This window comes from Daucus carota, chromosome 6, assembly GCF_001625215.2.
Source record: "Daucus carota subsp. sativus chromosome 6, DH1 v3.0, whole genome shotgun sequence".
In the NCBI taxonomy this organism is placed as follows: domain Eukaryota; kingdom Viridiplantae; phylum Streptophyta; class Magnoliopsida; order Apiales; family Apiaceae; genus Daucus; species Daucus carota.
In genome coordinates, this window is record NC_030386.2 from 20,179,734 (window position 1) to 20,200,271 (window position 20,538).

General features: G+C 33.8%; 2 protein-coding genes across 4 annotated transcripts; both read left to right on the forward strand.

Moving 5' to 3' along the window:
- The first annotated feature begins 2,628 nt into the window (after nucleotides 1-2,628).
- LOC108225277 (uncharacterized) lies at nucleotides 2,629-5,461 on the forward strand. 2 transcript variants are annotated; one of them, XM_017400109.2, is made up of 4 exons: nucleotides 2,629-2,746; nucleotides 3,221-3,334; nucleotides 3,449-3,617; nucleotides 4,972-5,461. In XM_017400109.2, the coding sequence occupies exons 2-4, from the start codon at nucleotides 3,275-3,277 to the stop codon at nucleotides 5,163-5,165; spliced, it is 423 nt and encodes a 140-aa protein (XP_017255598.1). In that variant the 5' UTR covers nucleotides 2,629-2,746; nucleotides 3,221-3,274; the 3' UTR covers nucleotides 5,166-5,461. The 2 variants fall into 2 exon arrangements, with proteins under 2 accessions (XP_017255598.1, XP_017255599.1); XM_017400110.2 differs by having other exon boundaries at nucleotides 2,641-2,746; nucleotides 3,216-3,334.
- Nucleotides 5,462-7,010: 1,549 nt separating this feature from the next.
- On the forward strand, nucleotides 7,011-17,193 carry LOC108192900 (long chain acyl-CoA synthetase 6, peroxisomal). 2 transcript variants are annotated; one of them, XM_017359431.2, is made up of 24 exons: nucleotides 7,040-7,343; nucleotides 8,116-8,176; nucleotides 8,274-8,351; nucleotides 8,445-8,516; nucleotides 9,183-9,264; nucleotides 9,506-9,611; nucleotides 9,691-9,767; nucleotides 10,027-10,071; nucleotides 10,168-10,254; nucleotides 11,267-11,356; nucleotides 11,515-11,594; nucleotides 11,719-11,812; nucleotides 12,123-12,211; nucleotides 12,295-12,383; nucleotides 13,835-13,964; nucleotides 14,057-14,175; nucleotides 14,521-14,644; nucleotides 14,730-14,816; nucleotides 14,951-15,054; nucleotides 15,134-15,219; nucleotides 15,660-15,746; nucleotides 15,835-15,921; nucleotides 16,067-16,188; nucleotides 16,917-17,193. In XM_017359431.2, exons 1-23 carry the CDS (start codon nucleotides 7,226-7,228, stop codon nucleotides 16,160-16,162), a joined length of 2,088 nt encoding a protein of 695 aa, XP_017214920.1. In that variant the 5' UTR covers nucleotides 7,040-7,225; the 3' UTR covers nucleotides 16,163-16,188; nucleotides 16,917-17,193. The 2 variants fall into 2 exon arrangements, with proteins under 2 accessions (XP_017214919.1, XP_017214920.1); XM_017359430.2 differs by lacking the exon at nucleotides 16,917-17,193 and having other exon boundaries at nucleotides 7,011-7,343; nucleotides 16,067-16,333.
- The last annotated feature ends 3,345 nt before the right edge of the window (nucleotides 17,194-20,538 follow it).

The window sequence follows — 20,538 nt, forward strand, 5'->3', positions numbered from 1 at the left end:
GTTTCAATTCGGTTTTTTGCTCACCCCTAACTTTATACACACTTTTCTTCTTAGATATCTTTGTCCAGAGGAACTTGACAAGAAAATCTTTTAAATAGGGATGACAAACTAATCCGATTCGACAGAAACCCGATCCGAGACCCGAAATTTTGGATATACCGAACCCGATTTTTTGGATTTGGATTTGGATATTAGGTATACCGATCCGAAACCCGATCCGAAATCCGAAACCCGGTCCAAACCCGATCCAAATCCGAAACCCGAAAAAACCCCGAATATATAATATTATATATATATATACACATATAATATTATATACATATAATTTTATATATAACTTAATATATTACATATTATATATAAAAACTGACTAATAATTAAATCATATTAAATTAAATTATAGCATAATTCAAGAGGTTAATATAGTGAATAAAAATTTTCTAATTGGGTTGATTAATAATATATTAATTATACATATATAAACCAAATTATTAATATTGTGATATAATGATTGAAGTTGAAATGTTAAAATTCATATCACATAGTGCTGCATGTTACGATTTCGAGTGCAATATTAACAATTACTATAAATATTTTCAGATTTTGGGTTCGGGTTTCGGATATCCAATCCAAAATTTTCGGGTTTCGGGTATACCCGAATCCGATCCGAAATCCATTTGATCGGGTTTGGGTATTCATTTTCGGGTATTTTTCGGGTCGGGTTCGGGTATGGATAAAAATTTCAGGTTTGGATATGGATTTTGCCATAACCGACCCGATCCGACTCGATTGCCATCCCTATTTTCAAATGAAAATTTAAATGGGTTTCATAACTAAGACAGTTTGTGATGTAGATGTTGTATGGTCCTTATCTTTGAAATTGTTCAAAAATATATAAGCAAAACGATAATACAAATATACTAATTGCAAATAAATAAATAAATAAATAAATTTTATTTTATAATTAACTCAAAACCTCACGACACCAGAAAAAAGAAGTTGATTTGGATCAACACATTAGCACGCCCACGATATATTTCCAAACACAATATATTCTATTTTATAATCAACTCAAAATTTCACAAAACCAAAAAAAATTATTGAAATGAATATATTTCTAAATACTACAAAATAAAATAGATTTTCCCCCCTCCAAATTCGGTACTTAAATTTGCAAAAATTTTAAACAAAGCCACCACGATATTACGGTACAATCATTTTTTCCATTTTTATAATTATAAAAGAAAATGCTAGTAATAACTCATAAATATAAAATAGAATATAAAAAAAAACTCATAAATATAAAAGATTATACAGCATTGCCCCAAATAACCAAAGTTGGGGTGAAAATGCCCCAAATATCAAAATACCCGAAAAATGGCCCTCAATGACAAATAAAGACGCTGTTGGTGTAGCGTTTTTGTTAAAAAAACAAAAACGTTACATCGTGTAGCGTTTAGCTCATTTTTTTATTTTAAAACTGGAAAACGGTACTTCAGTTGGTGTCTTTGTTTTAGTTTACCAAGAGACGCTGCTTCATCTACCGTTTCAATTTGTTTATTATTAAATTTACACTAAAACGCCACTTCGTTCAGCGTTTTCAAAACTTTTCTCAACCTTCCACAAATCAATTTTGTTGGGCTTTTAGTGATGGGCTTTTTCAATTTGCTAAGACCTTGTACAAACTTTCGTTCAACATCAAAAAATTATTTGGTCTCACGTTTTTATTAGACTAGTTACTCCAATTAATTTGGGTTTAGGCTCGAGTGTTTAGGGCCAATTTAATTTACAGTACAAATTAATCATTCTGCAACACAAAACTAAACCCTAAAAGTTAATGATCGTAAATTAATTTATTCCGCCGGCGTCTCGGCTTCAGGGCCTTCGGACCTTCAGCCTCGCTTAATTAGGGTTTAGGCTCGAGTGAATAGGGCCGCCGGCCCTACACCCTAAATCCTAAACCCTAACCGTCGACCAATTTAATATACAGTACCAATTAATCTTTCTAAAACCCAAAACCAAACCTAAACCCTAAATGTTAACGGTTGTAAATTTATTTATTCCGCCGGCGTCAGGGCCTTCGGCCCTTCAGCCTCGCTTAATTAGGGTTTAGGCTCGAGGGAGTAGGGCCGCCGGCCCTGCACCCTCAATCCTAAACCCTAACCGTCGGCCAATTTAATATACAGTACGAATTAATCTTTCTAAAACACAAAACCATACCTAAACCCTAAATGTTAACAGTTGTAACCCTTTTACCGTCAACCAATTTAATAAACAGTACGAATTAATCATTCTAAAATCCAAATATAAACCCTAACTGTTAACGATTGTTAATTTATTTTATTAAATTTAACTAATATTTTTATATATTTTAAAAAAAAATGTAAAAGGGTCAAATATATATTTTATAATTAATTTGAAGGGGAGCACAAGTATTTTGTGTGTTTTTACGGGCAAAAAGAAAGATTTGCAAGCAAAAAAGAAAGATTAGACAGTGGGGAAAACTTTAAAACGCTAAATGCAGCAGCGTGTTCCCTCTTTTGTAAGACGTTATCTGCCAAGCGTCTCTACTGGTCATTTGGGGCCACTTTTACAAAATCGGTTATTTATAGCATTAAACTCCAAAATCGTGTTATTTAGACCCATTTTTCTAAACGATTATACAGCATTTGTGTTGAATGTTACCCGGCTGAGCAGAAGAGTACGTCTTTAGCATCGCCATTTTAAGCTCAGTGATCCTCACCAGGTTCTGTATCTCTCTTACCCAATTTTCAATTCTTCATTTATATAATTAAATATTGAATGTATCTTTGTTCTTCACCGTCAATCCATATATTTAAACCTAATTTATGCTTCAATAGTTCAAGAATCAAACAAAACCCAGATTCTTGATTACACAATTGACATAAAGTTTACATCTTTCTTGATTATATATGTTTGTTTGCTGATCTTTTTATGAATTGAAAACTGCCCTTGATTCTTGAAATCAGTTCAAGAGATCAGAAATGAGTTAATTAGTAAAAATTGTAGCTTTTTGTGTTTTAATTGATTTTGAGACTGTTGCTTATGTGGGTTTAGTTCAGGTTGATCGAAAACTTGTTAGTTTTTCGGGTTACGAAATCAATGCAAGAGATCAAGAAATGAATTAATTAGTAAAGATTGTTGTTTTCTTATGTTTCCAATTGATTTTGACTCTGTTGCTTGTGTGGATTTAGTTCAGGCTAATTCAAAGCTTGTATAGTTTTTCGAGTTAGGATTCGGAGCTGTTGAGAAAATGCCGGCTGTTTACAGTCTATACATTATTAATAAGTCTGGTGGGCTTATTTACAACAAGGTACATTGTGAAGTTTTTTATGAATTGAATGTGTTGGTTATGATGTTTTGGGTTTTTTCGGGTTTGTTGAGAATGTTTTTTTTTTTTTTTGTGATGGGGAATAACTGGTTTTAGGATTATGGCTCTGCTGGAAGGATGGATACAAATGATAGTTTGAGAATAGCTAGTTTGTGGCATTCGATGCATGCGATTTCTCAGCAGTTATCACCTGTTGCGGGGTGTTTAGGGATTGAGCTTCTTGAGGCGGATACTTTTGAGCTTCATTGCTTTCAGTCTCTTACTGGTAAATCTTTTGTTTCGAAATTTGTTTTAATGTTGTTTATCTTGCCATATCTTTTGAAGTTAGTTCGTGGTGACAATGCGATCTGGATTCTATGCCCTCTATTCTAAAAGCTATATAGTCTCTTGCATTTAGGACTTGTCAGTTAATGATAAATTTGAGCTTCGGCTCCCTCTGGATTTCTGCCACTGTTCGCAAATTTTATACTAGCAAGCTATTTGTATAGGAAAATGATCTTGGTAAAGTTAGTTGGATTAGTTACTGGTGTCAAACTATGTAGCTTATCCAAACCTCTAATTCTGCATTAGTTTCAGTCAAATTTCTACATGTAGCCATGTAGGCAATATATTACATGCCCCATTTTGATCTATAAATTTACTGCATTATCCGAACACTAGTAGAGAGCACGCACTTGTTAAGTCATAAAAGTTGTTCTCGCCTGGTGCAGTTCTTGTGCATTGACTTGTATTTGGTTACGAGTAGCCAGCATCCCCTCTATTTACAGAAAGCTTGTTCCAATACTTTAAGGCCTAAGTAAAGCTAGACAGGTAATTAGTTAAAACTGCTCTCCCTCCATCCCTGACCCCCACCCCGAAGTACATACCAGCTTTGTTACTGCCAGAATCAGTTTGGAGTTAGGACTACGGCTCAATGAACAAATACTGGTCCTGAGTTAGCCCGAACCCGTATTTGTGCTGTCCAAGAGCACATCATGCACTATTTTGGACTTCAGAGTTCAGTATTAGAAATGTTTTAAGTCCAAAATGTACGAAATACTGAAATAATGCTCATCATCATCTATTCAACCTTTATCTGCTAGCATAGCCACATTGACGCACTCTTCAGTTTCCGTCTGTAAATGAAATTCCTATCTGGCTATCTCTGTACAAAGCAACTACAATAAAAGTTTCTGAATATTTGAATCAAGTGGGGAATCTCTAAGCAAAGGTTAGACAGTATGTAACAATTATTCCTTCCGTTTAAAACAGTTACTTATGCAAATCCAACAATCTTAATACTTGTTAATTAAAGTTCGACAATCTGTGAAATTAGTACCTTTTGCTTATAAATTATGATACTTTAGTCCCTTACTGGCATGAAGTTCTCAGTTATCTAGCTGTTTTGCATAAGTTTGGTGGTTTACTTGGTATGGCAGCTGACGCCGTTATGATAAAGCTTGCTTGTGTGAAACCTTCTCTCCAATGTTTTCTGTTTTTTACAGTCTCCGATGTCTTTATTCAATTGTATTGGGTGAACTTTTGTGCTCGGACTGTTCCAGAATATCTAGCAAGAAAAAATTATAAATTCCAAATTTTGGTGTCATGTAAGATTATAATTTTCTCCTCGCCCTATGCAGGGACAAAGTTTTTTGTAGTTGCGGAACCTGGAACACAAAACATGGAGAGTCTGTTAAAGCATATCTATAAACAGTACACAGATTTCGTTCTAAAAAATCCTTTTTATGAAATGGAGATGCCGATTCGGTGTGAGCTTTTTGATGTCAACCTGTCACAGGCAGTACAGAAAGACCGAGTTGCTTTTCTCGGATGATAAATACATCCCGTTTCCTGGAAAGATTGATCTGGCTACATTTGTGCATGCTTGTTGTGTATTTGTTTCAGTCTTTCAGATGATAAGAATCTTTTGTTCCTTCCTGTGCATCTAAGTATCAGTTGGCTTGTAACACTTGCCTGTGAAATTTCTTTCTAGTGTAGATTACTGAAATACACAATGCAGAATTTACACAACTGATTGTGTGTATCAGAATTTCCTTTAGAGATTATTGCACTTTGTACCCCTGGCTTTGGGTCATTAGCAAATGAGTACCCACACTTTGAAACGTGACAGTTCGTGTCCTAAAGTTTGTATTAGCTTTCAGTTTGTAATCCTGTCCCACCACTCCCTTAAAAATAGCTGTTAAGTTTAATTGTTTGAGAGGTAACAATATATATATTTTGGGTAGCACTCCATAGCATACCCTCTTATATGGAGTTACGTAGCACACCATTATAAATATATATAATATATATTCTATTATATTTTTTATGAAATATAATTGCAAATTTTGATTATTAAACCGTAAACGAAGTTGTACAATTTTTTTTTCCAAAGTTCATCTAAAATTATGCAATTTCTCAACATGATCTTATAACAGAATAATAATCATTCAGAATTATTCTGTTGTAGAATCAGTTTTGAAAATATACTTTTTAATCAAATTTTAAGTGTTAAATTACTTAAAATAGATTTATTTTATAGTATTCTATATTAGAATCACGTTTTATATGTATTCTATAACAGAATTTATAATAAAATTGATGATTTATAGTGGCGCACTGTGTAACTCCATATAAAGAGTCCCTCTCTGGAATGTTGGCCTATATATTTTTAAATTATTTCTGACCTCATGACCCCTCAAAATTTATGTATTATATTTTAAAATTATTTCTGAATACACAAAACGATGTAAAAGCTCTGTTCTAAAGTCGGTGATTAATCACGATTAATCACCGATTAATCCCTGTTCCATAGCTCGCCGAACTGATTAAATCTCCGATTAATCATCGATCAATCCGATTAATCTCCGATCAATTCAATTAATCCCCGATTAATCTTTGTTCCGTAACTTCACCGATTAAGTCCGATTCCCGCTTTTTACAACACTGTGTAAAAGAGGTCTTCACATGGTTGGAGATGCTCGAGAGCTCGTGCGGTGTTTCGATAGCTGATTTAAGATGTTTCGATAGCTGATGTAACATTTGATTGCTTGGTGTTTCAATAGCTGATTTAAGATGTTTCGATAGCTGATGTAACATTTGATTGCTTGATTGCGCAGCTGAATAGGCAATACAAAAATACAAATTAAGGATTGTTACACGAAAAAATTAAAGAAACAGGTCAAAAAATTGTTCACTGTGGAACTGAATCTGTAGCAGCATTCAGCATCAACCTAACTTATCTAATCAAATTCCAACAACTTGTCGTCACTGACGTGCACGTTTTCCAACCGGGTGCTCGTGTGATTTTATCTTCATAGTAATCATTTTATTACTCATAAATTGATTTAGCTCTGGGTATTGGTAACAAACAAATTGACATATAATAAAATGATTGGACCTGTTAACAAAAAATATTTAAATAAATTTATCATGTAATAGAAATTATTATATTTTATTAGTTCTTTCAATGAACTAAAATTTATTATTTAAAACATAAAATTTAAATTTACATCATTAAAATATTTTAACTTATTTGTCAAAAGTCGAAAAGAAACTTAGAAACTAATAATAGAAAAAGGTAGTATATATTTATTTAAATAGGCGGGAAAGAAACGATAAATTAGTTAACCAAAAAGCACATTTTATTACAACGATCTAAATCATGTTATTACAAAACAAAGGCATTTCATTCATTACATGAAAACTACGACAACTCCACCTAGATTGGCGTGCCTATCCCTTTATCTTGATCGCTTCATATCTATCTTCCCATTGCTTCTTTCACTTTTATCCCTTCTTTCTTTCCTTTTATACACACACATGCGCGTACAGTTAGTTTTATAACAAAGATCATTAGCTACTGTTGGAAGCTTTCTTGAAAAGATTTAAAATATGGGTTCCACAGCTGAAAGACGTCTCAGTTTGATCCAGAAACATGTTGCTCCGGTTGCAGAGGTGGATCAGGATTCTGTTGTTCAACCGAACCAGACTTCTGGTCTCTTTGTTCAAGGTAAATGACGTATATGTTGGCGGAACCAGAATTTCGAAACAGTTAGTTAAAAATAATTGTTAAAAAGAAGTATTGGTGTTTTTTGGATGTCTCGGGCTTGAAATATTTTTTATATTTGTTTTTATTAGGAATTGGGGGTTGAAAATAATTTGATATGTTATAGTGTTGGATGATTAGCCTACTAAGCACAGAGGACAGTTGCACCACTGAATTAGAAAGTTGCATTTTTTTTTGTTTAAGGTGATTTAGTAGTTACTATGATGATAATGGTGAGTTTCGATTTATTTATTTAGGAAGCTGTAGTAAGAGGCATTTTTAGAATGGTCTTGATGAATTGATAATGGGTCACTTGCCCTGTTCGAGGGTTTAGGAAGATCAAACTGTCAGAATTCGTATAAATTGATTGCTGTATTGGATCTATATATGATCAAATTGCGGCGTGTAATATGATCACGAATTCAGAAGTTTTAGTGTCCCGAGTTTTGAGAATTATGTTTGTCAAAACAGGGTGATGCTATTTCACTGTATAATTTAAGATTCATTGTGTCCCGAGTTGTGAGAATTATATTTGTCAAAACAGAAAATGCTATTTCACTGTATAATTTAAGATTGTAAGCTAGACTATTGACCGGATGAGTGACTAGTTTCATAAATTTCGGCAGGGGGCTTAATCAAGAAGCCTATACCAATTTTATAACTTAGTAATAGTCATTGCGGTTTATTGGTGACCATTGTTTGTTGGAATGATCCCTACATTCATGATGGATTGCAGGTCAAGGGTACAGTGTAGTTCTTCCAGAAAAATTACAGACTGGAAAGTGGAATGTTTACAGGTTGGCGCCACATGTTACTGATAATCTGCATATAGATATTTATGATATGTTCTGCTACAGGTTCTGTGAAAAGGCTAATAGTTTTACTTCATGGCAGATCTGCACGCTCCCCGCTGAAACTTCTTACCAGATTCCCCGAGCATCCTGAAATTGGTACATTGCATGATGTCTTTGTGTAAGAATTACGTTAATTTATTTATTCTTTAAACTTCATAGGTTTTTATATTGGAAGTACACAGACCTAATGTTTGATGTTATTTATGTTCAGGCATGCAGTTGAAACATTTAGAGATTACAAGTACCTGGGTACACGCATTCGAGTAGATGGAACTGTTGGGGAGTAAGTACTTAGTTACTTAGCCATTTTGTTTTCTTGAAGTGGTATATTGGAACTATATATATATATATATATCTTGACAATTTATGCACATTTTTAATTGTTCCTATATTTTTATTATCAATTAAAAGATCCACCATCCGGTGAACATTGAGGCATTAAATTATAATATATCAACATGAAGACTGGTTTTATTATTGCTTAATCTCTGTTCTGGAATGCTTTATTTTCCAATGTTTTCCCTATTCTAGACTGAACTTGCCCAACAAAACTACATATAGGAAATTAGAAAACATTATCAAGATTATTTTGAGTCTGAGTTTAAACAAAATACAGTACGAAGAAAAAATAGTTTTGGCACCATGTAGTATAAGACACCTATTGGAGTGTAGGTGAAGTCTAACAAGGTTTCTTTGTTCTTTAGAGGTGGAAAGAGGCTCCAAGTTCTAATCAGTTAGTATAAAAGATACATGTTTCTATTTATATCGTAGTCTGTTGAGATGGAAAATGACACATAAAGAGCTCCTATTGCTTACTTTGTGTAGTGGTGCCCTTAATTTTAGAATGACTTTCAACTTTACAGATATTGAAATTTCTATAATTTACCAAGCCCAAAGACATTCCAGATGATAAGTAAATGTTCTCATATTGCATTTTGAAATTTAAAAGGTACAAATGGATGACGTATGGAGAAGCAGACGCTGCTCGTGCAGCAATAGGTTCAGGTCTTTGCGAATATGGATTACCAAAAGTGAGTGCTTGAGCTTTATTATCTCATTTATTTATTTATTTTGTATCAACTACAAATCATTCCTCCTTCGAGAACTAATACTTAAACACTTAGAGATGTATAAGGGTCCTTGTATTACTGCTTCTTTATATTTAGAATTTCCATTTATTAGACCCGAGATACAAGCCCAATAGCCCATGGATTATATAATACTATAAGGCTAAAAATAGTAAAATCTTATCTTGGACCTTTTATGGAACAGGGAGCTTGCGTAGGACTATATTTTATTAACAGACCGGAGTGGCTCATTGTGGATCACAGTTGCTCAGCATACTCATATATCTCAGTCCCACTATATGATACTCTTGGTGGGTATGTGTCATACTTAAAATTCTTACTAGCACAGATGGGTTGAATGAACTTACTTGTATCTTATCTCCTCTGCAGGTCCTGATGCTGTGAAGTATATTGTAAATCATGCTGATCTTCAAGCTGTCTTTTGTGAGCCAAAGACATTGAACACAGTGCGTTTACTTTTTCCACAACATTGGAGACGTTCCAATCTAATTCTCTAGCAAGAAAATATAACTAAGAGCAAATTTCATGTCATTGAGTTACATGAAACCTATACTTTATACATAAAAAGAGTTTCTCTTCTTTTCCATATTTAAATTTGTATGTTATACTTATTAAATTTGTAATTTTATGATTATGCTATTATTTGACCAATGACACTATGTTACATGTATGAGCAATGAAGTAAATTTTTTCTTGATAATGCAGTTATTGAGCTTCTTATCCAATATTCCATCAGTACGCGTGATAGTGGTATGTATATAGTTTACGTTTTTAACTAAATTATTCAAATAACAAATTAAATTTTGTTTTTTTTAAGTATTTTTCCTTCCATGCTTCATATCACAGGTGGTGGGTGGCATAGATGAAAACCTCCCCTCGCTACCATCAGCAGTTGGTGTTAAGGTTGTATCATACTCGAAGCTACTGAGTCAGGTTTCTTACTTCCTTCTACTGTGTTTTTACTAGAATTATTCATTTTTCTTATCTATTGTATAAACAGAGGAAAACTTGAGTGTCTTCGGTTTTCTTTTTTAATAGTCAACACAAGAGATTTTTTCTTATAGAAAGTTATTCCTGAAGTAGAAAAAACGGGTGTATGTATCGAATTCACCATCTCTTTTCTGTGCTCGGTAGCATGGGTAGAAAAATACTCATAACACCTGATATTTTGAGGATAAATCAATATTAGATGTATGCCTTAAGTTTAGTTTCATGCCTTGGAATTCCGGATACATTTTTTGATAGAATATATCTTCATCTTCTAATTCATCTAATATATCTTTTCCAAAGTGATTGTCAATATGTTTTTATATGTTGTTTTGTCTCTTTCATTTTTAGTTATCAAATAGAGTATATAATTGATTAGGGTTTATTTTAATAGAAGCCATACTAGGCAATATATACTCAATGTCATCAAACTGCTACTTTTATGTCCCGTGCAATCTATTGACTTAGTAAAAAGTCAGGCAAAATATTAATTGCTTCATCATATTGTTTTAGTAGTTAGACTTAATAGCGATGCTGGTTGACAAAACATAGTGAAAAGAGTTCTGCATAGCACTTGTTGGAAATTATAATAAAACTGGTTAACTGTTGTTTCCATCATTGAAGTCTCTTCCTTTTTTAGTACAAAGTGTGAAATTATTACAAGCTGATCTTTAAGGATCGAATCTTGTTTTGAAATCAGAAAGAAGCAGCTATTCTCATGTCACTGACTTCTCTCACCTGTTCTTGTATCTCGTAGTTTTTGTGTTTTTCAAGATTCAGTGAATGCTAAGTATGGTAACTAGATACTTTCTATCTTATTTTACGTTATTTTACTTTCACCATTTCTGTGTTGTAGCAGTGATGTACCTGAAAGAACAACTTATTATATAATTCATTTAAACATATTGCTAGTATATAAAGAAGTTTTAATCTGGTTTACTGAATTGGTTTCTTGTAGGGTCGTAGCAATCTTCAACCATTTTGCCCTCCTAAACCCGAGGATGTCGCAACTATATGTTACACAAGCGGAACTACTGGAACACCAAAGGTAGAACATATTCCATATAATTCTATTGTATTTTCAGAATTATTCCTTAGTTCCCTTTTTGCAGCTAATTTACTTTACCTGTAAGGACTAGGTGTCCTGTCTGATATATATTGAATAATAAAATAAATCTTCTGACACTGATTCACACTCCACAATAGGGGGTTGTTTTGACACATGGAAACTTCGTCGCAAGTGTTGCTGGCATGACTCGATCACTTAAGTTCTTCACCTCGGATATGTAAGTATTCAAAGACTCAGTCTTCTAATAAGCTTCCTTACTGTTCAATCTCTGCACAAAGTTTCCTTGTCCGCATTTTAGATTACTTTTTCGTGTGAATAATGAATCATCATTTTTGTAATAGATATATATCATATCTTCCACTGGCACACATTTATGAACGAACCAACCAGATTCTATCGATGTACTACGGAGCTGCTGTTGGTTTCTACCAAGGGGTATGTGGCTCGATGAAATATCAGATCTGAGTTTACTAATGATTGGGGTTGAAACTACTTCAAAGATTTTTTTTTTTATTGTAAGTTTTAAGTGTTGTTAGGAGAAATCCTAGATCGTATACATGAGCTTTTACGAATTTTAATGAAATCCTTGTCACTGTTGTTGCCTCTTTTTTTTTTATTCTCCTTTCTCTCATGCCATTGCTGCTTGACTAAACCAATTTCTTGCTACCTTTTATTTCCAGTATGAATTTAATCATAATATAGTCTGTTTAGTACATTCAAGTATGGATTGTCCTTCTATCTTCAGGACAATTTGAAACTGATGGATGATCTAGCCACTCTAAGGCCAACAGTATTTTGCAGTGTCCCTCGTCTCTATAACAGAATTTATTCTGGGTAATCATTGCTAACTTCTGCTTTAATTTTTAATGTCACACCCACGTATGTGATCACCCTAATCATTTACAACTTGGTTTCAGGATTTTAAATGCCGTAAACAGTTCTGGTGTTCTGCGGGAGAGACTTTTTAATGCTGCCTATAACTCCAAGAAGCAAGCCATAATGAGTGGTATGACTGATTCCTTGATCAGAAAACTTTTTTTTTATTGTTATTCTTGCGAGGAATCAAACAAAATAAAATTTTATGTGACGACACTAAAGTGTCACCATATTAAATTAGGATTGCAGAAGACGTGTAAGGAAATCAAATGTAGTAGATGTCGACCTGATGAAACACACAATGCCAAATAAAAAGCCGGCTTATAAACACATCCAAATGTTGGGTAAACCATCACCTATATAATTATTTTATTGAGCTATCCACACGTTCTCCCTAGAAGTAAAGTTCAGTAACATCCCTTTGTACCGAATACTACTACCACATTAATATCTCCCAGATATCTTATAGCAATGCAGATTTAAGGGTGAAAACTTGTTAGTCCTCGAAGAAATAAAGGATTCTTCCACAGAAAGTCACCAATATGTGTGTGTGTGTGAGCTCGAAAAATGATTCATCTCTAGTACCCTGCCTCCAGCTAGTTTATTCTTTATATCTTATCAAAGAGTTGGATCCAGGAAATGCACAACTGAACCCCCCCCCCCCCCCCCACCCAATAGATTATCTATTTAAATATGACAGTTTTGAGTTAAACTAGTGGAAACAGACTACTGATTAGGCATCTGGTGTGTTAAAAAGTATTCAGCTTGTTTAAGAGTCTGTGAGGAAGTGGAACATGTGTTCGTCATGAAAACCCCTATGGTGAGCCATCCCGTTCAATTCTGTCTCCCACCTATTGTTGCAGATTCCAGCTAGCTTCATGATTTAGATTTATCCAACTTGTCTGAGTCAGTTAAACCCATGGATGCAAATATCTTTTGCTGCTTATAACTTATGACCTCGTCACAGAAGAGTAGGTAGGTAACAACCGCAATTTACGATAACAATAGATAAAGTCTGTATGATTGCATTAGTTTGCTTTTAGCTTTATAAATAATGGTAAGCCATATGGGAATAAAGGAAGACAAATGTCAAGAAAATGAGAATTTATAAATTTATAAATTTTAATTATTAAATTGATGCATACACGCCAACTTTAAGTAAATAAATAATCTGATGAATAGTGAAACCTTGATAAGTAACATTCTGTACTTGCATAGTGACCAGAACTAGATGATCTTAGTTATTGCTAGTCATGTTTTACTGGCATGTAAGTATTTGGGTATGGTGTTAATTATCATAGATAAAATTTTCTACTCTTTACATTTAAAGATAAGAGAGAATGACAATCAATCATATTCTAAGAAAGTGAGAAGTTAACTGCTAATCTGGACTTGGGTACTTGCTAACCTACAAAAAATCCTTGTTAATAAATATTCAGACTGCCTAATGAAGTGATCAGAAATCACATGATGCACCTAATATTGGATAGGAAGCTATGATAAATAGAATATAGTGTTCATTTATGTTTTTTGACTCTTTTTTTCTCTTTCGTTATTAATTTTATCACACAATAATTCCAGGGCGAAGGCCATCAGCTTTGTGGGACAGACTAGTATTTAATAAAATTAAGGCTAAAATTGGGGGGCGAGTTCGTTTCATGTGTTCCGGCGCTTCACCTTTGTCACCCGATGTCATGGATTTTTTAAGGATGTAAGTTGATGTGCTGTGCATTTGTGTTTTTCATTTTGCTCAGTCATACTGACCAATGTTCTTGCCGTCAAATGGCAAATCCTTTGTAACAGATGTTTTGGCTGTCCAGTTATTGAAGGCTATGGCATGACTGAGACCTCTTGCGCCATTAGCACTTCGGAAGAAGGAGATAACTTATCTGGCCATGTTGGTTCTCCTAGTCCTGCATGTGGTATGCTATATATGACTGAGACATACGGTGCACCATGCATGTACATTTTTCCTTTGTTATATTTGGAGAAACTTGAGTAAATAAATATTTTGGAAATTGAACACATTAAAAATACATGTACCCACCAACTGGCTTAGAAAGGAGTAATATCACGTATCTCGAGCAATTTATCGAATTTTATCTCTCAATTTTAAATAATAAAAATTTATCTCTCTTTACATTTTCTCCGCCATCTCATTAATTGCACGGGGTAGCATATGAACTACTACTGTAATTTTACATTACAGGCTTGGATTATTGTAAAATCTGTTATCTATTACTAAATTTTATAATAACGTCTTTCAGAAGTAAAGCTCGTGGATGTCCCCGAAATGAATTACACATCCGAGGACCAGCCTTATCCGCGAGGAGAAATCTGTGTCAGAGGTCCCAACATTTTTCAGGGTTACTTTAAAGATGAAGTGCAAACGTGAGTAGCTCCTTGAAAGTAAACTTAGATAACTAATATCATCTTTGATATAAATTTTGTGAGACCTCATTCCTTTAATTTACAGGAGGGAAGTATTTGATGATGACGGTTGGCTGCATACTGGAGATATTGGATTGTGGTTACCTGGAGGCCGGCTTAAGATTATTGACAGGCAAGCCCACTATTTTCTACAGTTCTTTTGATCTGCTTGAGAACTCCCTGTACAATTGTCAACATCATGTATTGATTGGATAAAATATACTGCCACTGAGGTCAGAGTAACATAATTATGTTGACATTTGACAGGAAAAAGAACATATTCAAGTTGGCGCAGGGTGAATATATAGCACCAGAAAAAATTGAGAATGTTTATGCCAAGTGCAAATTTGTTGCTCAATGTTTTATATATGGTAAGACACAAAACGAAAAAACAACTTGCTTATATTAATTGATATATTTCTTCTAGCTAACTTTTATAGTGCTTTCTAGGTGACAGCCTGAACTCCAATTTAGTAGCCGTGGTTTCAGTGGAGCCAGATGTGCTAAAGGATTGGGCTATGTCCACAGGCATCATGGTAACCTATTTGTTCTCAGTTGAATGTCGCTCCTCGGTGTCATTGTCCATTTACAAGGACCTGAGATATTGGGCCAAAATGTGTCTAGGAGTTCACACTTTCAACTATATTTCTTTCTTTGATTCTGTAGTAGAGAAATTCAGTTTAATAACTTATTCAGTATACATGTATATTCTGCTTATTGATACAGCTTCCTCCTGAGCCGTGTCTCTTCTCATTTCCTGAAATGCCCCTGATTATAATATGTCTATTGTTTCTAGTTGTCCATTTGGTCATTGTGTCCTTCCTTACATACCAAACATTATATCTTCATGGAAATTATGATTCAATCAATCATAGAGGATAGTGGAGGTCGACTGTACTGTAAAATGTTCTCTTATAAAATATTTGTCTTTCCATGTGAACTGATTTTAAGATCATTGCACAATGAATATATTCAGTGCGAGGATCTGGGACAATTATGCAAGGACCCAAGAGCAAGGGCTGCAGTTTTAGCTGACATGGATGCTGTTGCACAGGAAGCTCAGGTATTGTTTCCGAAGAATTGCATCTTGATATTTATCAAATTGCCTTGAACCCATCATGAAGTTCGACTCTCATTCTATTTTGCTACAGTTGAGAAAGTTCGAATATGCGAAGGCTGTAACATTGGTACTGGAACCATTTACTTTGGAAAACGGTCTTCTCACTCCAACATTTAAGGTGACGTGCTATCTCTTTTTGTACATTATGACATATATATAAATCTCAAGAATTCTTTTTCAGAACCAATTACAACAAGGTTCTATATTCTTTAGCAAAAAACCAAAGTTTTGAGTTTTGACTGTTTTCATTTTGCTCCTCCTAGATCAAGAGGCCTCAAGCAAAGGAATACTTTTCCAAAGCAATTTCGGACATGTATGCAGAACTAGATGCATCTGATACAAAACAAGAGAAATTTTAAGAACTATCAATTGAGACATGCCTCAGGTCAAGTTTGTAGTCTTAATTCAATTAAATAAATTACTAGAAGTATTGTTTGCAATTTTGGAGTTTTCTTCTGATTATCGAAGGACTTTCTAAATCCTACTTTAATTTCTGAAGATCCCTTTCAAAAGTGCTGATTTCCGTGCAATGGGTATCTGTATTCCATGTCTATAATACTTTCAAAATTGTTATACATGCAAGCTACTTGCATCTGATGGGATAGTTTTCATCAAAAAGCATTCCGAATCACCTACTGTAGAAGTTCACATCCTTTCACTATATGATTAAGACAACGCTGAGTTCATGTTTGATCATTTACATCAGTTGCTCTAGAGACATGAACACAACCAACCAACACATTTTTAACTGTATAGTTGTAGGAGTAGAGTTGACACACTATTTAACTTTTAAAATTATAAGTTACAGAGTTTAATTTTTGCGGTACAAACAAATTCTAACAAGCATAGATGAACCCTTGCAATCTGTTTGATCCTCTGTATGCATAGATGACTTGTTTTCCCTGCATTTGCCTTGACATTCTGAACATGAACAGGAATTGCTTTATGCAATCCAAAATCTTATTACTTAAATAAGCCAAAATGACTTCTGCATTGTATTCTAGTACCTTTTTTGCTGCATCTACCTGATGCATAACTTACACTGCATATTAGTGCTTTCATTGTTTATTTCTTGAGTTTCCTCGGCTGAACTTTACCCTTTACAAACTTCAGATGCTTTGTGCAAGTTCTACAGATTCGGCAATGCATTTGTTCTGTTTTGAAGTCCTGCTGCATATATGCTCACATCTGACTTGTTTGAAGAAACTGATTAAACTAGTTCATTATTAGAGCACCCTCTTGTTTACTGTCTGGATTGGAATATTGTCATTTCATAAGTTAAGATCTAGGAAAATATTATGTGCCTGAGTAGAGAATTGCCCAAATCAGTGAATTTTGGGACTACAGATGTTTAATCGAGTTATGTTTATTAGATAAATCAAAGATAGAAACTACGACCTTCAGTGCAAATTAAGCAAGTTGGAAGAAAGCAAATTAACTAGTTTATGTGTTTAACAGTCTATAGTTGGGAATACAATTAACACAAAAATTTATCCAAACTATACTCCAAAGATCTTAATACAAGATGACTAGTTTAATACATTGTAGTGCATTCAAAGATTAATACTTCGTTACATCATCAAGCATTGTACAATAATCACGAAGTATTTCAAAATAATACCCTTCTAATTACATGAACTCAGCAATTCATATGATGGAAACTTCTTTTTGCTTTTGCGAGTCGGCATGGCCATGAACCTTTGCCTCAAACAGTCAAACTTGGCTTTCGTTTTGTTTTACCCTTGGACCCTTGTGTTTCTGGTTTTTGAAAATCGATGACTTTAATACGTCTTTTCTGTTTGGCCTCTTCCTCACGCTTGTATGCCTTGTGTAACCTCTTCATCGAAGCTTCAAATTTGGATTCATAGTCGCTAATCTTCTTGTTCTCAATCAAAGCAGTTTGATTTTTCTCTCGATGCGTCGCGTTCTTTTGTTGAACTAATTGGGGATCATCATCAACATTTTTCTTCTTATCGACAACACACCGATCGGTTTTCTTCTTCTTATTCACACCAAGTTGATTCATAGTATCTATTCTTGCATCGTCCTTTCGTTCCATAGATTGAGTACCATATCCGTAAATGATTTTTCTCTTCACTCTATCATATACCAAGGGGGGATTTAGTAAGGGGCACGAGGAGATCCCTAATCGATCTTTTTGATCTTATTAAGATTGGGGAGATCCCTAATCGATCTTGTTGATCTTATTAAGATTTAGGAAGATCCCTAATCGATCTTGTATATTTATGCGCCGCTTGTATTTGTTCGTTGAGCTGTAAAAGTTGGGATAAATGGTAGAGGTTCCTCGAAGGATCTAGAATCAGTGGACAAAAAGTTATTTTATTGTTTTATATGTAATTTTTTATATTTAATAAATTGTTGACAGTGGTAGACATGCTTAGCGAATGAATGTTACATTTATGATCTTTTCTCTTTCCTTTTAGATCTAGTTCAACTACCTACGATCTTTGTTTTGATATCTACGAATTATAGTTTTAGTGTCAAAAGTTGGTATCAGAGCATGGTTGGTCTCACTCTAGCTAAGCATGAAAATGATATTAAAAATTCTAGAATCTCATTTAAAAGATGTACGCGACACTATTATATAGAACGAGATGAATACAAATATCAAATAAACGAATTATCCAACCATGATGGAGAAGTGCATGAAGTCTAATTCATTAGTGACTAGCCAAAAAGATGAAAATTGGAGAAAAAAAAAAGATTTGACAAGCCATGTGTGTCCTCGTCATTTGTGTGTCATCCCGTGGATTATAGCCTCGTCAAATCTTTTTTTTTCTTTCAATTTTCATCTTTTTGGCTAATCACTCATGAAAGAGACTTCATGCCCTTTTCCATCATGTTGGATAACTCGTTTATTTGTGATTTGTTTTCATCTCGTTCTATACAATAGTGTCACGTACATCTTCTAAATGAGATTCTAAAATTTTTAATATTATTTTCACGCTTAGCTAGAGTGAGACCAACCATGCTCTGATACCAACTTTTGACACTAAAACTATAATTCGTAGATATCAAAACAAAGATCATCGATAGTTGAAATAGATCTAAAAGGAAAGAGAAAAGATCATAAATGTAACATTCATTCGCTAAGCATGTCCACCACTGTCAACAATTTATTAAATATAAAAAATTACATATAAAACAATAAATAACTCCTTGTCCACTGATTCTAGATCCTTCGAGGATACTCTACCATTTACCCCAACTTTTACAGCTCAACCAACAAATACAAGCAGCGCATAAATATACAAGATCGATTAGGGATCTCCCCAATCTTAATAAGATCAACAAGATCGATTAGGGATCTCACCAATCTTAATAAGATCAAAAAGATTGATTATGGATCTCCCCAATCTTAATAAGATCAACAAGATCGATTAGGGATCTCCTCGTTCCCCTTACTAGATCCCCCCTTGGTAGATAACAGAGTGAAGAGAAAAATCATGGACGGATGTAGTACTCAATCTATCGAACGAAAGGACGATGCGAGAATAGATACTATGAATCAACCTGGTGTGAATAAGAAGAGGAGAACCGATCGGTGTGTTGTCGGTAAGAAGAAAAATGTTGATGATGATCCCAAATCAGTTCAACAAAATAACGAGACGCATCTGGAGAAAAATCAAACTGCTTTGATTGAGAACAAGAAGATTAGCGACTATGAATCCGATTTGAAGCTTCGAGGAAGAGGTTACACAAGACATACAAGCGAGAGGAAGAGGCCAAACGGGAAAGACTTATTGAAGTCATCGATTTTCAAAAACAAGAAACACAAGGGTCCAAGGGCAAAGCAAAACAAAATCCAAGTTTGAGGCAAAGGTTGATGGCCATGCCGACTCGCAAAAGCAAAATGAAGTTTCCATCATATGAAATGCTGAGTTCATGTAATTAGGAGGGTATTATTTTGAAATACTTCATGATTATTGTACAATGCTTGATGATGTAACGAAGTATTAATCTTTGAATGCACTAAAATGTATTAAACTAGTCATCTTGTATTAAGATCTTTGCAGTATATTTTGGATATAATTTTGTGTTAATTGTATTCTCAACTATAGACTGTTAAACACGTAAACTAGTTAATTTGGTTAAGTAAAGAGATATGAATAGTGATGTGGATAAAATGATATATATTTGGTTAATAGTATGCTTAAATGAATTTCGATAAGATGGGTGGTTCAAGTGACATATTTTGACGTAACTGGTGGCTGGTTTGCTATAAAACCCATTTCTGACTCATTTTAAACGTATGTGTTTATTAACATTTATGTATGACTCTTGAATCATTATTTTTTCATTTAATAAAATATTTCTCACATCACATACAAAGCAATACACACACAAAAATAAACTAAATAATTTATATTTAATAAATTCATTTCTAAAAAATAATTTTAAGAAGATATTAATAAATTCTTTAACCTTTCAAAAGAAAAATATTAACCAGGGCTATGTCAAAGAAATATTTATTTTTTTGGAGAAATTAAATTTAAAATTTTACTTCGGATGCAATTTATCATAATAACAAAATTATAGGGTGCGGTATGTCAAAATATAACTTTTGAAAAAGAAACAAACCATTGATAGTGGTTATTTTGGGTGGAATTTTATAAAACTGGGGTTTTCAATAATACCTTAGCCTGTAAAGTTTTTTACAAAAAAACTGTAATTTTTTTTAAAATTACAAAAATACAATCTTCCAGATAAAAAT

Bases quoted from the DNA above. Each gene is read 5' to 3' on its own strand.
- LOC108192900 (XM_017359430.2), top strand. From the start codon at position 7,226: ATGGGTTCCACAGCTGAAAGACGTCTCAGTTTGATCCAGAAACATGTT. The intron at 10,072-10,167 runs GTATGTATATAG...TTCATATCACAG, and splicing joins CATCAGTACGCGTGATAGTG to GTGGTGGGTGGCATAGATGA. The intron at 12,212-12,294 runs GTAATCATTGCT...ACTTGGTTTCAG, and splicing joins TATAACAGAATTTATTCTGG to GATTTTAAATGCCGTAAACA.
- LOC108225277 (XM_017400109.2), top strand. From the start codon at position 3,275: ATGCCGGCTGTTTACAGTCTATACATTATTAATAAGTCTGGTGGGCTT. The intron at 3,335-3,448 runs GTACATTGTGAA...AACTGGTTTTAG, and splicing joins GTGGGCTTATTTACAACAAG to GATTATGGCTCTGCTGGAAG. The intron at 3,618-4,971 runs GTAAATCTTTTG...CGCCCTATGCAG, and splicing joins TTGCTTTCAGTCTCTTACTG to GGACAAAGTTTTTTGTAGTT.